The sequence below is a fragment of the Centropristis striata genome, chromosome 18 (assembly GCF_030273125.1).
Source record: "Centropristis striata isolate RG_2023a ecotype Rhode Island chromosome 18, C.striata_1.0, whole genome shotgun sequence".
Lineage (NCBI taxonomy): Eukaryota > Metazoa > Chordata > Actinopteri > Perciformes > Serranidae > Centropristis > Centropristis striata.
In genome coordinates, this window is record NC_081534.1 from 15,730,701 (window position 1) to 15,745,999 (window position 15,299).

The 15,299-nt window shown below is 37.5% G+C and overlaps 2 protein-coding genes across 2 annotated transcripts in view; one reads left to right on the top strand and one right to left on the bottom strand.

Annotated features, from left to right (window-relative positions):
• Window positions 1-693: 693 nt before the first annotated feature.
• On the top strand, window positions 694-12,170 carry LOC131991229 (N-lysine methyltransferase SMYD2-B-like). The gene is made up of 12 exons (XM_059356568.1): window positions 694-1,283; window positions 3,634-3,697; window positions 4,943-5,053; window positions 5,136-5,196; window positions 7,013-7,137; window positions 7,622-7,689; window positions 8,300-8,402; window positions 9,199-9,309; window positions 9,392-9,512; window positions 9,895-10,069; window positions 11,446-11,554; window positions 12,011-12,170. The coding sequence occupies exons 1-12, from the start codon at window positions 1,114-1,116 to the stop codon at window positions 12,089-12,091; spliced, it is 1,299 nt and encodes a 432-aa protein (XP_059212551.1). The 5' UTR covers window positions 694-1,113; the 3' UTR covers window positions 12,092-12,170.
• Window positions 12,171-12,783: 613 nt separating this feature from the next.
• Window positions 12,784-15,299, bottom strand: part of LOC131991193 (tyrosine-protein phosphatase non-receptor type 14-like) — a 47,813-nt gene continuing 45,297 nt past the window's right edge. The window contains exon 20 of the mRNA XM_059356526.1: window positions 12,784-14,719. Within this exon, the coding sequence (XP_059212509.1) occupies window positions 14,591-14,719 (129 nt within the window). The 3' untranslated portion in view covers window positions 12,784-14,590. The remainder of the gene's footprint in view (window positions 14,720-15,299) is intronic.

Genomic DNA, 15,299 nt, shown 5'->3' on the forward strand with positions numbered 1-15,299 from the left:
TTAAAATGTTAACAGTGCAGTTTGTCAAAAAATGCTTTAAAAAGTTGATCATGGTAATAGTATATTACCAAAAATATACAAAAAGCACCATGTTATAGTTCGTCCAAAAATTGAAAAAAAAGTCATAGGCCTACTATGGTATATCATGTTGTTTACATGCATGTGGCACACCAAGTCCAGGTGTGTCCACTGCTGTTGATACATCAAAGTATAGTATGCCATATAAAAATGTTACAAAACACACTTTATAGTGTACCATAAAAAAAGTCATAAAAAGTTATGTATAGTATGCCATTCAAAATGCCATTTAAAAAATGTCGTAATATAGTATTACATCACAAATGTCAACAAAAGTGATTGTAAAATTCCCCAAAAATGTCATGAAAATATATATGTATAGTATGCCATAGAAAATAAAAAAATGCCATAAAAGTAATAGTATAACATGCTATTACAAAATATCATAGTATAGTATGCAATCAAAATGTAAAAAAGGTCACAGTATAATGTTCCATAAAAAAATGTTATAAAAATGTCATAGTTTAGTATGTCATTAAAATGTAAAAATAAATAAATAAATTATAGCATAGCATGGCGTAGAAAATAAAAAAAAATGCCATAAAAAGTAGGCTAATAGTAAATGTCATAGTATAGTATACCGTCTAATATATAATAAAATGTAATAGTAGGCTATAATATGCTCTCAATGTTTTTAAAAAAATGATTGTGTATAATTCCATCAAGAAAGCATTTAAAAAAGCCACAGTATAGTATGGCGTAAGGAAAATATATTAAAAAAAATGTTTTACTGTCATACAGGCCACCCATGGAGCTCCCACCCAACTCCCCGCATCCGGCACAAATGTTATTTAACAGGTGTAAAATCCCTCTCTATATCTCCCTAAATCCACCAACGTTTAAAGAGTTTTATGCCAGAAAAGCTTTTAAAATAAGTTTGTATTATACTGCAACTGCTCTGGATGCAACTATGAACTATTACTGGGAGGGAGGGCGACGCCCCAAAACTTGTAACTGAGGTGCCACATCCCACTGCACCCCCGGGTCCTTGTGAGGGTCATTTTGGAGGAAGACAGCCCCTGAGAGAGCGGCAGTATGAAGGGCAGCATCGAGGGAATCGAGAGATTTGAGAGTCCGGTTAAAGGGCGAGGTCTCCGCGTTACTAGACCCTTTAAAGTTGGAGAGCTGCTGTTTTCCAGCCCGGCGTACTCTTCTGTGCTGACATTAAAGGAGAGAGGCTGCTACTGTGAGTTCTGCTTCACCAGGTAAGTGACGGGTTATTTTAATCCCTGCATGCTGCTTGCTGTTCATTGGCCTGCAGTTTATTACTACAATTTACGTTTTAGACGCTAATCCCTCTAACAGATTCCCTGTCTACCAATATAGTTAATCAGTAAGTCTCAGTATTTAGTACTGACCACCAAACACACTGCACACTATAAGCTCTTTGTCATATGGCAATTGTCACTCAATGAAATCTATTTTAGTAATCTGGTTCGTGTATATCCGGTTCCACGTGTCTACATACCCTCTCTGACCCGCTGTGGGAGCATATGAATAGTGAGCATTTGTTACCTGAGTAGCATCATGATTACATAATACATTGTCTTCCAACTCTGGCTGCAGCTGTGACTGATGAGGGGGCTGTTACATGCAAACAATCTCTCTAGTGATGTATTTTCTGCAGACAAATAGGCCTTCCATTTTATTGTGTGTTTAAATTAGTTTATGGAGCATCCATTAACATAGTCATAAATATTAGTGCATGTATTCTCCTGAGATGATTTCAACATTACACACAGCAACATTGCACTTAAATCATAATCATATTTTCTGACATGAAACATCCAGGCAGTCATCCAACTCTTGATTGTGTTTGTTTGCCTGCATGTGTTATCATGCAGGTGTTCTAGTAAAATAATAACAGTCAGACACAATACAATTTAATCTAACAATGTATTATAATTGTTTGCCCTGTAGTCTAAAGGTTGGTATAGATTGTTGACAAATCAATATATAATTGATCAGTATATGTAATACTGTGAATCCAGTTGTTGTTGTTTTCAGAAGGTTCCGATGTTCATAATGGATGATGGAAGCTACTATGATTTGTCCTCTTTAAATTCTTAAACAATGTACCCCAATTGCTTTGATGATCATTTAAATTTAAAAGATGCATAATTCTGTGCACACTTTGGATTAGGGATGTCACAAAATCAAAATAAAACATAAAAAAACGATTGAAATGAGCCTTTGATGTCTATTATTGAAATCAAAAGCAGGATGTGAAGTAATTGTTATTAAGGCATTTAAATTCAACCATATAGTCTTAGTAAGGTACATTCCAACACAGAAATAAAGCAGTGATATCACACTTGAAACTATTTAGCTAGTTTGTCCAAAAATGCTTAAAAACGCTTTAGAATAGTACGTTATTAGTACATATTGCATGTTGGTCAAAAAGGTAAGGTATTAGTTAGGTAGTAAGGTAAATTCCCAAACAAAAATACAGCAGTAATATCACTTTTTTTTAAGAATTCAAAAATGTAAATGATGGTTGTTGAACTTTACAAATCAAGACTTGATAATGACAATGTCGTCACCTTCAGTGCTAAAAAACAAAATGTTTAAATTGCTTATTCACTCCAATTGTGACCTCAAAATCAAAAATGGAATCCAATTGTGGGACTGGAGAATCGTGACACCTCCTAGTTTTGATTCTGTGCAATAACATTTTTTATATAGTCACTAGTCTGACTCAGCAGATGGAGACCGGAGCCTACCATTGGCCACTTATATAAGACAGAATTTTCCTCCCCTTCCAGTATCCCCGCTATCTATTATGTAAGGTCAACAAATCTGCTTCCTGGGCTTAGCACCACCCAAGACGGTGTTGATTGGTGTTGAATTACAAACAAGCCAGAACATTTTTTTTCTTTTATCCCTTCATGATACTGGATGTGCTAGATCAATCTCCAGTGCTGACACAGTGCTGCGGAGGGTTTTCAGGTGGACCAGAGGACTTCTATAGATACAGTTATAGGCAACACATTATCATGGATTAATAATGTTTGATACTTTAATTGGCTTCTCTGTGAGTAGAGGTTTAACCAGTCATCAGTGAGGTTACATGTGCACTTTACATCAGGTAGTGTGCTCCCTCCACTAAACAGCTTGTTGGACTTGGCCTGGAGAAAGAAAGTTAAAAGGGTTGACTTTTAGTCTGCTTTTCTGTGGTAGAGAGACAGCTGGTCCGTTTAAGGTCAGCTCTATTAATACCACAGAATGTTTTAGAGCTCTTCATTGCTATCAGTTACGACGGGCCAACGACAACTGCTGGCTTCTCGTCTCAGAGTAACAGAGCAGGATGTTTAAATGTCCATAGACACACTTACACACTCAAGCAGCTTTACAGAATAGAAACTCACATACAGATACATTCACAACACTGAAGTCTGATGTCTTTTGCATGCTGGTTGATATCTGCTGAGCTCTGATGTGTCATGTATTCCTGGAACAATGAATTATAAAAGGATGTGGGAGGATCTTTCTCTGTCTAATCATGGGATGTTTGCTGTACATAAGCTAGTAAATGCTTGTTTTTGTCATTTATAGGAAAGAAGGTTTGGCAAGATGCGGGAAGTGCAAGAAAGCCTTTTACTGCAATGTGAAATGTCAGGTAGGAGGGCCAGAATGACTCTGTAATGTATTGTTTCCTGTCTGAGATATTGGACCCTATATTGTAGCTGAGAGCTTCAAACTATTTACTTGAGGTATGATTATACAAGTATTTTAATTTTGGACATCCCTGAAATGTTTGTCAGTGCAGTTTATCAACAGCTATTGAATGGATTCCCTGAGAGGAATAATCTGAATAAATTGGGTGATCCATGACCAACAGCTTAAATGCCTATTGTAGTTCACAATGTATCTACAAAACAGATGACTCAATTATTGTCACTCCAATGTCAGCATGCAGCTCTAGGCACAGCTAAAACCAAAGTACAGCTAAGGTACACGGAGTACAGCCAAGACTGTTTGAAGTTGAACTGATGTCATCTGCAAAGCTGAGTCAGAGTTTGCTTAAAATAGGTGCTGAAGGTGAAAAAAGTCCTGTCCTCTGATGTCACCCTCAAGACAAACAATTTTGTCCAGAAGTGCTAAAATCTGCATTCTTGGTAATGGCCAGCAGGGGGCGACTCAAAAGATGACTGATTGTATGAATATCTATGGGAAAATTACTCTACTTATCACTTGATTTATGACCTCTCTCCTATTCAAGTCTAGTTTAATACAGCATCATGTTCATTTTTTAATTATTCCATAGAACTAGAAACTTTGAAAGTCAATTGAAATATTTTGGTTACTTAAAATGTCTCAGCGTCAAATCTAGTTCCAAAAAATAAAAAAAGATATAGCAATGGCCAAAATGCCAAATTTGATGCTTTAAAGTGGGTCACTTTACACACATTGTAACATATTTTATTTCAAACAAATCTGGGTTGACTAAGGTAGAGAAGTTACATGGCAAAAGGGGAGTATTTGCAGCATGGTGGGTCACAGGTTAGGTCAGTGAACTTAAAACAATAAGGTCTATACATAGATGACATGTTCAATGGGATATATGAAGGGTTTGTGTGATAACACAACTTTATTACGATGAAAGGGGGACGGAGCAGCTCATAATGGGTCAGTTTGCATTGAAGTGATGAGGGTAAGATTAGGTTAACACACTTCTGAGTCTCATCCCACCATGCTGCCTAATGTGTCAGCCAGTAGTGCAGCTCAGGTGTCATATATGCCAGATGATGGGACCTAAACTGTAAATGGTTGGCTAGAAAGTAGATCTTCACAATTGAATTGGCTTTGAACTACAGAGTTGCTCTTTGTGTGCTGTTATAATAATTAATGTGTTTGTGTGTAGAAAGGAGACTGGGCCATGCACAAGCTGGAGTGCTCTGCCATAAATGCTTTCGGAGAGAACTGGTGCCCGTCAGAGATAACCCGCCTGGTGGCTCGGATCCTCGCCAAGAAGGTTTGACAGTATTTCCTTTTGGAGTTCTTTCTGGCACATGCTGTGGTTCACTGAGGTTAATCTTGCATGTTTTCTTTCACAGAAAACACAGAAAGAAAGATGTGCTTCTGAGAAGATCTTACTCATAGAAGAGATACAATCACGTGAGTCATTTTTCCTTAAACAAACGTGCATGGTCTTTGTTTGTGAAATGACTTTTATTGCTCTTTGGGGACTACTCTTTCAGTACAAAGTATCCAGAGACTGAGTTTCAGTCCTAAGTGTCCCTCGTTACCCCTCTTAAAAAAGAACAGCCCCTTCAGATAAGACTAAGAGAAACACCCAGAGCCACATCTATATATATATATCCTATAGATTGTTGAATGGCCAGTAGACAACAAAACAAGTGTAACAACTTGAATGGGAAGCAGGAGCACTTCAGACTAACATACAGAGTGCTGACTGTACCAGAGTCTGTACTTAAAATTAAAAAAGTCTAAGCTGTTAAAGGGGAGCTGCAGATTTTTCACATCAAAGTGCATTAACAGGTGTTGTACTGTAATATGAAAAAAGTTGTATGAAGCCTTGTGAGCAATTTCCCCAAGTGACATCACTTGAGTCAGTGTCAGATAGAATTCAGATTGGTGAACAGTTGCACACCACGGGAAAAAATAACTTGCTCACTAAAGGACAAGAAAAAAGATCTATAAAATATGGCAAGTTTTTTTTCAACTACATGAAGAATTTCCCTATCCCACACCCGTATGGTTGAATGATATATTACACTTACACTCTATTTGGTCTGTTTTCACCTCCTGAGTGTTTAAAACCTGGCACCAAAATTCATAAAAAAATCCAGGCGGCAATCTCCGTGTCTGAGCATGGAGGCAAACCAGGAAGTGCCTTAAGCTGCATTCTACCGAAAATTCCAGCAAGGGGTGCTAAATTTGGCTGCAAAAAAAACCTGCCCATTCATTTCAGTGCAAAATTGGAAAACTTCTCACTTAATTTATTACCTCAGAAAAAATTTTCAGGACAACACTATGGTCTCAATAGCTAGTAAAAAATCTTCTGCAACACAATTTGATGTTAATAGTTCTAATAAAGGCCCCATTTAGAAGAAAATAGAAGATAAAGAATCGTATGATTTGGGGCGTGGCTACCTTTGATTGACAGGTCACTGACAAGATGAGCCGTCATCAGGAGAGAAGCAGAGCAATGCATATCCACGGCAACGTGTCAATAAAGTTATATATAACGTTATATAGATAGAAAAGAGGACGTTTACCGATTTGGTCTCATAAATTTGACCCTTTCACACTGTATTTTCACTTAATGACAGTTTATTTGAACGTTTAGTTCAGTAAAAATGTCTTGTTCAGCGTTTGGTTGGACTAACAGACACTCCAAGGAGTCGCTGTTCATTTTTCTGAGGTCAGCAACATACATTTTGTTTTTGTTTTTTGCTAGCCAAAACTAACATCCCAGTTAATGCTCCAGTTAATGCTAACATGAATTAGCAGCAGCTTCTCTCAGTCATCAACCAATAGATGACGTCACGGTCACTACGTCCATTATTTATATACAGTCTATGAAAAAATCGGCCCAGTAGTTTTTCTGTAATCCTGTTGACAGACAAACACATCCATCCATTTTCATCTGCTAATCCGGGGCCGGGTCGCAGGGGCAGCAGGCCAAGCAAAGTATTCCAGACATCCCTCCCCCCCAGCCACCATGTCCAGCTCCTCCTGGTGCACCCCGAGGTGTTCCCAGGCCAGACAAGAGATTTAACCCGTCCAGCGTGTTCTGGGCCTCCTACCAGTTGGACGTGCTCGGAACACCTCTAACCTCCCGTAAAAGGTGTTCCAGGCAGACAAACGCAAACTGATACAAAAACATGGCCATAGGTATCACTTCTGCTAAAGAATATGTACGCTATGCTGGGTAAACACAACTTCTCTATCTCTCTTCCTGTAACAGACGTGGAGGACGTAGATAATGACAAAAGAGACATAAATGAAACAGATATTGCCGGACTGCATCGTTTTTTCTCCAAGCACTTGGAGCTGCCCGACCATAAAGACCTTCTTACACTCTTTTCCCAGGTACAAGACACACACATACAGGTGTATCTCAATAAATTAGAATATGATGGAAAATTCCACTTCCAGTGGTTCAAGTCAAATAGCCTCAACCAAGTATTAACATTTCCATATTAAACATACTTTTTAAAATTGGTATATTGTAATATTCAATTTTTTTGAGACACTGAATTTTAGGTCTTCATTAAATATAAGCCATAATCATTATAATTAGAAGAAATTGAATAAATTAAGACATGAAAAGTTTCATTCTGTGTGTAATGGATCTATATAATGTGTTATTTACACTTTTTGAATTGAATTACTGACATAAATAAAGTTTTCTATGATATTCTAATTTATTGAGATGCTATATGATGATATATGACATAATGATAATAACATCTATATATTCTATAGACCCTCATCTTTGCATTGATATATAATTAGAGTTTACTTTGTAATGTACATTATTTTCTTTCACTTCTCTGTGCCATTTATTCAACAGGTTGCCTGTAATGGTTTCACGATAGAGGATGATGAGCTGTCCCACATGGGGACTGCAGTCTATCCAGAGTAAGAAGGAAAATGCAAATGCATACATAAGAGCACATTTACACTGTACTGTTTCATCAACATATGTCAAGGTACAGTATCTGAAAGTACATTCATACATACATTTTGTGTTCCTTTATTTTACTTTGGGACATTGGTCATTTGAGTTGGACTTCAATTATTGTTTTTGGAGATAAAAAAAATACTGTTGAAGGACAGGCAGATTAGTCCATGTGTTCAGAGCAGCATGTCACAGATATTCTAAGATTGACATTTAATTTCCTATCATGACAAGTTCCTTCTCCAGTTGGTCATTTGGTGGTAAATGCCAGCTCCCTGCTGTGGCTGTTAAGTTTTAAAACTGGCTGTGTGAAGATGAATTTGCCCTCTCAGCTCATTTATGAGCTATTTTCAGCCTGCCATCCAAGTAATAGCAAGGTCACTAAACTATTTCAGGGACACTGGAGACTGCCTGTAAGAGCAGTTGTAACATAGTGTTAATCCCACTTTTAACATGTTACTGTTATGTCATAATACATTAACAATTTTCTCACTGCTCCTGCTTCATCTGTTGAAAGAAGAAGACTGGATTGGTATTCTTATCTGTCTCTTTCTGTCTGTGTGTCCACAGCGTGGCCCTGATCAACCATAGCTGTCTTCCCAGCGTCATTGTCACATTTAAAGGGACGTCGGCTGAGGTTCGGGCGGTGCAGAACATGAAGCCCGGTGATGAAGTGAGGAAAGGGGACAGCTGCTATTAGAGGGGGTTGGGTTCAGTTTCTGCTAACTTATTTATGGCCATCTTTCCTAATTTGTCAAATAACTCCTTCAAATCTTCAAACAGACTCAATAGGTTGTGGTTGTGGTTGTGGTTCTAACACAGGCAGTTCAGTGTGATTTGATGCATCAGTCTGAAACAATCCAGAACCACTAGGTTACGTACCTGGTATATATTTTTCTAAAATCTATCTATCTATCTATCTATCTATCTATGGCCATCTTTCCTAAGTTGTCAAATAATTCCTTTAAATCTTGAAACATACTCAATAGGTTGTGGTTGTAGTTGTGGTTCTAACACAGGCAGTTTTGGTTAAAACATTGATAGAGCAGATGGTCTAGATTTATAAATAGGAGAAATACAGGACATGAAGGTTGAGGAAGCAGAAGCTCCAGCTCTAGCAATGGACAAAGTCAAGTCGCAACCAGCCACATTGTAGATTGTCTGTATATTGTTGTGGGATTATGGATGTGTGTTTATGGGTGTATATGTATAGGTGTATGTGTATATATGTCAGTGTGTATATATAATCTTTTTGAACATGTATTTGCTGGTGTATAGCACCAGATCAATAACAGTTTACCTGTAGAAGAAGAGTGTGTGTGGTTTGAAGAGGGGATGCAACAGCTGATTAAAACATTTTTTGGACTATAACCTGCAGTTTAGGAAATATCTATCTGGTATTCAAGAGGAAAAATGTCAAGGAAGGAGCACGTGCATTATTTGAGTCTCTCATGTTATTTCCACCCCAGGTGCTCATCAGCTACATAGACCTCCTCTATCCAACAGACGAACGCAACAAAATGCTAAGAGAGTCCTATTACTTCACCTGTGATTGCAAGGAATGTAAAACCAGGTCCAAGGTACGTTTTAAGACCTTTGAAGAAACAAAAAAAATCATAGTTTGGTTGACTTTCATGCTAATGTTCCTGTCTTCACCTTCAGGACAAGACTAAGTTGAAAGTGCGTAAGCAGAGTGACCCCATCGAGCCGGAGGTCACCAACAACATGGTGCGATACGCCAGGAAAACCATGAGGGAGTTTCAGGCCTTCAAACATGTAAAAAATATCCTTTAATGTAACAAAATAACACTGTCTCATTGTACAATCAATTGCAGGACACCTGCAGGTATTCTTATTAAATAGGACATATTATGCTCAGAGCTGTGACATCACAACCTGACAGAAGTCCTGACGGCTTGTTTAAAGTTTCCGAATACAGGCTGAGCACATTTCTGCACGGATTGAGCGTTCCGATACTTTAACAACATTTATATAGCACTAATACATAGAAATCTCACTTTTTATAATATGGGACCCCTGAGCTTCTTTATACAGACGTTATTCTTCAGCAAAGTATCTTTCAAGACTCTAAAAAAGCTGTTAATATGATCAGAGGTCCTTTGACGTCTTAGTTAAACCTTGTGCAGTCCTTGACTCTGTAGCACCCCCTAGTGAGCTGCTGGAGATATGTGAACAGAGCCTTGAGGAAATGGGGTCTGTCTTTGATGACGCCAACGTCTACATGCTCCACATGATGTACCAGGCCATGGGGGTTTGTCTCTATATGGAAGATCCACATGGAGCCATAAGATACGGAGAGAAGGTCCTCAAACATTACAGGTGATGAGAAACTGTACCCTGTTCTATATACTGTGTTTGTGTGTGTGCTGCATTCAAGTGGTGTCAGAATAATCTGAAAAATGAATTCCCAATTCGGAATATTTACATGAACGCCTCCTCAAGAACAACAACTCGCAAAGTCAGCAAGAATTTAGGTACAAGACTTGTCATGTCCGCGTCTTATTACACAGAAAACGTGGTGGACAATATTTATTTTTTATTTGGTAACATGTAATTTGTAATCTGGTATAAGATTATAACTGTTAGTTGCTGTCCATGTAGAGTGACCGAGAAAATGTTATTTATCAGCATTAAGACTGATAAAAAAATCAGGTAATAAAGTACGAAACATATTTTTTGTAGCATCTGTGTTGTTTCCACCTTACGACTTAAAACTCATGGACACCAGAAGAATGCCTAGTATAAGTAAAAGCTGCTAATAAATTGCATTAAATTATGGGAATTTTAGGATCCTGGGTTTTCTGGAGGTTGACTGATACCAGGAACTGAATGTTAGGATAGACAGTATCTGCCTCTGTTCAATGTTAATCAGGGCCACGGGGCAATCGTATTGTTATACTGTGGATTTTTTCTTCTTCCTCTTCCGGACACAATTTCATCCCGCTACTACAAATTATATATCAAAACGTGCGGTTTGATCGGGATCGGTGTGCTATTACTTTTCTCTACGGAATACGTTTTAACTGCCCAAAATTTTGCATTGAAGTGAATGGGACGGACGAAAAAAAAAGAGTGAAAAAGAACAATAATTGGAGATTTTCAAACATCTACTTCTCCGGCATAATTTCACCTAGAGACTCCATTTAAACTTTAAACAGTACACACAAGTCTTTTGTATTGGTGTATTAATCCATGTTTCGATAGGTCATATAGTTTTTCACACATTTTGAGGTTAAAGGGCATATGTTGCTGTATAAATAAATACTTGAAAAAGAATGCTTGTTGTAGGTGTGCTCCTTGTGTAAAATATAGTATCATAACAATACTAGTATTAATTGTTTGAAATCTCTGAAGAATCTCATCATGGTGTATACACACCAGCAGTAGCCCCCATGGCCCTTTCAGAATTTCCCCAGAGGAAATTTTCTAGTTATACTTGCATGTCCGTTAATTTATGAAAAAATTTAGAATTTGTGTCACTTTGCAAAGTAATGAAGGTGATCTAAAATATTTAAAAAAAATGTTTTCATGGTTACAGTGAGGAACAGGGTAGGAACAAGACAGGATTTGGATTGATTGAATAATATCAATGCAACATATCATCATGGAAAGACATTTCACCTATGTTCATGTCCTGAAAGTAGTCATTTATTTATGGAAGTGTAATCGGTATCTATACTCTCTTTCCAATGCAGCAAGCTGTATCCACCCTACTCTTTGAATGTGTCCTCCATGTACCTGAAGTTGGGCAGACTGTACATGGGGCTGGACAAGCAGTCAGTGGGCGTTTCCGCTCTCAAGAAGGTAACATGGCCTGCTGAGCTTTTATATCAAACTTTCACACAAAGTACAAAAATTACAAAGTACTTTTAACCAAGTGAACAGCAGCACATACTGGATATAGTACATAGAAACATTTGAAATAAAATGTACTTATAAATAAATAAAAAATATGTTTTTTTGACAAAACACATTTTTTAATTTAACCAGTATCCTTCTCAAGCAGTCAATAACTTCAACACTAACAATTAATAAATCAATAATCAATAACTTCTAGAATTTGGTCTGAAATTTAAGATGAATCTTTCCAAACAAAGAACAAGTCACAGTTATCAAGCATTGGATGCCAGCTTTTAGGACTTAAAAGTTGAAATACTCTTGCCAAAAAGGTAGAGAGGTTCGATAGACTCAGACGTAGAAATCACATATATACTTCCATTATTTAAAATGTTGTAAAATGATGTGTTTGTGTGTAAACAGGCAATGGCTATCATGGAGGTGGCTCATGGGAAGGATCACTTCTACATAACAGAGCTACGCAAAGAAATGGCTCGAAAATGAAGATAAAGGAAATAAATGGTTGAGCATTCATGTTTTTATGCAACGTTTTAAGTAATAAAAATAATCTGGGATTTTTGAATATTGCATTTTTTTCTGCAGTGTTCCTACAGCTGTTCAAAGGCAAATTCAAGCACTTTCATGATTTTTTTAAAGGTGCATTTCCAAGCTTTTCCAGCACCTATGCTGTGGGAAATTACACATCTGTCTACAGTAAGTACAGTACACTAATTATGTCACTCATTTATCACATTAAATTCGATAATATTGCTTCCTATTTTATCTAAATCTGAAGGGGTTTCAAGCACTTTTTAAACCTTGAAAACACCACAAATTTAGAGTGTTTTCAAGGCTTCCCAGGACTCGTAGAAACCCTGTCCTTGTTTTTGCTTGTGAGTGACACATCAGCTGGACCCTGTCATCAATCAGTCAAGTTGTTTACATAATGTGTTCAGGGGGGTTAATGCAACAAAATCCCTGTCAGCCAATCAGAGCAGCTGCCTCACCACAAGGGGCCTATTAAAGCTGCAGAATGTGTCACAATGGAGGACAGAGATAGAGCACCATGTTTGCATTAGCACCTTGTGTGAGAACTCTGCGCTAATTAATGTCTATTACTAGAGATAAACCCTCTCCAACACGTGCTTTATCACCAGCTAAAGAAAATTATTAGAAATGAATCTGTGGCCAGAGTCTTAAAGAAAATAAGGCTTTATTGCATAATAAGCAAGTATGACAGCTTCATACATGTCTGGGGAGAGAAAAACAAAAAGCTTGATGCACTGAAAACGCATATACAAAACATATGTACACATACTTTGAAAGGGTATTTGGGAGTTTTGCCACAAAAAAAAAGTTAAGGGGAAAAATTAAATATAAACAAACAGTGGAATGCCGTGTGAGGAAATACTGTCAAAAAGAACAGAAGTGCAACAAAACACTTATATGTCAAGAGAGCATAAAGCTTATACTTATTTGAGAATATATACATTGAAATATAAAAATGCATGCATAGTTTATTATGTTACGGTATTTTTAGGGTACCAAGTCAAAAAAAAAAGAAACTCTATAAAATCTTTTCTCACATGCCCATTATGTACAAAGTTACTTTGGACATGGCTGGCTTTGCATCACGATTCAGGAAAAAAAAAAAAGAATATTATATGTAACAAGAAAAAAGGAATTCTTCAGAGTGTGATTTTATAAACAGGATCCAGGAACATGGCAACATAGTAATCTACTGGGTTTGGATCAGATTAAGACTAACGACTGCTTTTGAGGGGTTTTTTTGGCAAGGTCAGTGTCATTGTCATACTTTTATCCTTCAAAAATAAACCAAGACATTAGTATTCTTCTACTGCCAAATCCTTACCTAAGAGTTAGGTAACTGACATGAAAACCCAACCTATTTAATACCGATTTAAAGATTTAATCTTTGGAGGTAAAAAAAAATAAAAATAGTTTACTTAACCCATCCAGCAACCTAAATAGGGTTTTATTAAGGCACAATGTTACAGTATTTGCTGTATAAAGACACTATTGACTGCCAACTGTGAAATGTTACTTATAAATGACCTCAAATTCATTGGACAAACACTTTTAGACTTTTGAAATGCTTTTAGGTAGGAAATGTGACACATTGCATCGCAAGGAGCGTTTTAAAGTAAAATGCACTTTGTGTGTGTGCATGTTTGCAAGTGGAGGAGGATCTTAACAGAAATGTATCAAGGGAAATGTCAGTGATCCTTTTGACATGAAAAAAAAAGGCTTTCTGAAAAATATAGTGAAATTAAGACAAGCTCAAAGAGGAAAAGTAAAACCTGACAGGGCAAGGATCAACATGCTTGTCAATGCTCCGTTCACTGGCAGAGGTGACCACAACTTTGATAAGAAATAAATAAAAACATTTGTTACAATGTTGAAGTAAATATTTGCTGTATTAATCAATACTCTGTTAAACATCAAAGGAACATTTTAGTGATTTAAAGAATACTTTTGTTTGGCAAACTCTTCCGGAGTATAGAGAATAGTAATAATACTGCTGCCACCTACTGGTCGTGCAGCGTAGTGCCATTTTCTAATAATGGCTGAATAATGAATGAGAAATGTAGCAGGCAGGCGGTCTATCCAAACTAAACTGAGATTAGATTTCTCAAGATATTTGTTGGGGAAATCTCAAAAACACACAGAGACAAACACACAAACGTATTTGCCACCAAGTCTGTGTGTTAGGGGGAAAAAGGTCATAAACTGATTAGGAGAAATGGTCAATTTCTATACAGGCCTACACGCATCATTTCCTCCCTTGAGGTGAGTTTGTATGAAAATCCACTAGAATTTCCACAAACTGCCACATATAAAACTCAACATGAATCTCTGTTTCTGCTTCCGACCAGCTATCACTCATCTGTTGTACAGTCCTCGTGCTAATTTGAAGTACTGATGATGTTATCTGGTGCTATTCCGCCACGTCATGTAAGGTCAGAGGTCAGGATCCCCGGCTCAGATGAGGCGGGAGTTTTTGAGGAACTGGATGAGGACCTGATAGACGAACTTGTACTGGGAAATGGTCTGCACCATCAGCATCCTCTGCTGCCTCAGGCCTGACAACATGGTGGGAACCTCCACAGGCTGAAGGGAGGGAAGAAGAGACGGTATGATGATTAACAATAAGCGTAAAGAAGAAAGGTGAGAGATAACCCTCCTAGAGTGTAAACTGTAAAACTGATCCTGAAGTAGAAAAAGCTACCTGTATGCTGCTTAGTAGAAGCAGACTTACTGTTTTTCAACCAAAACTAGGGCATAAATAGGTCTTTCTAAACACAGGAAAAGCCACTAAAACAGGCAGAAGACTCCTTTACCAGTAGATGAAGGCGCCTTTCTGTTTTGTTTTGTTTTTTTGTCATGTTTGACATCACAAATGCAGCATGAAGGCCAGTGAAAATGTTACAATGGTTACTTCTTTCTTATATCTGTCGCTTATCTGTCTTTGAAACTCTGTGCCGACATATTTGGAGTGATATTTGAGTGCTGCTTGGACGGAGAGGGATGGAATTTGTGGCCGAGATGACGGAGTAGCAGGAGTTACCAACAGAGTCAGCATGCAATGGAAAAGGGGCGAAAATGAGCCATAACTAATTTATCCTGGGAATAAATGAATACTAATTAAAACCTTTGCCACTTAAGACAAAAGACAAATGTTGGTGGGTTT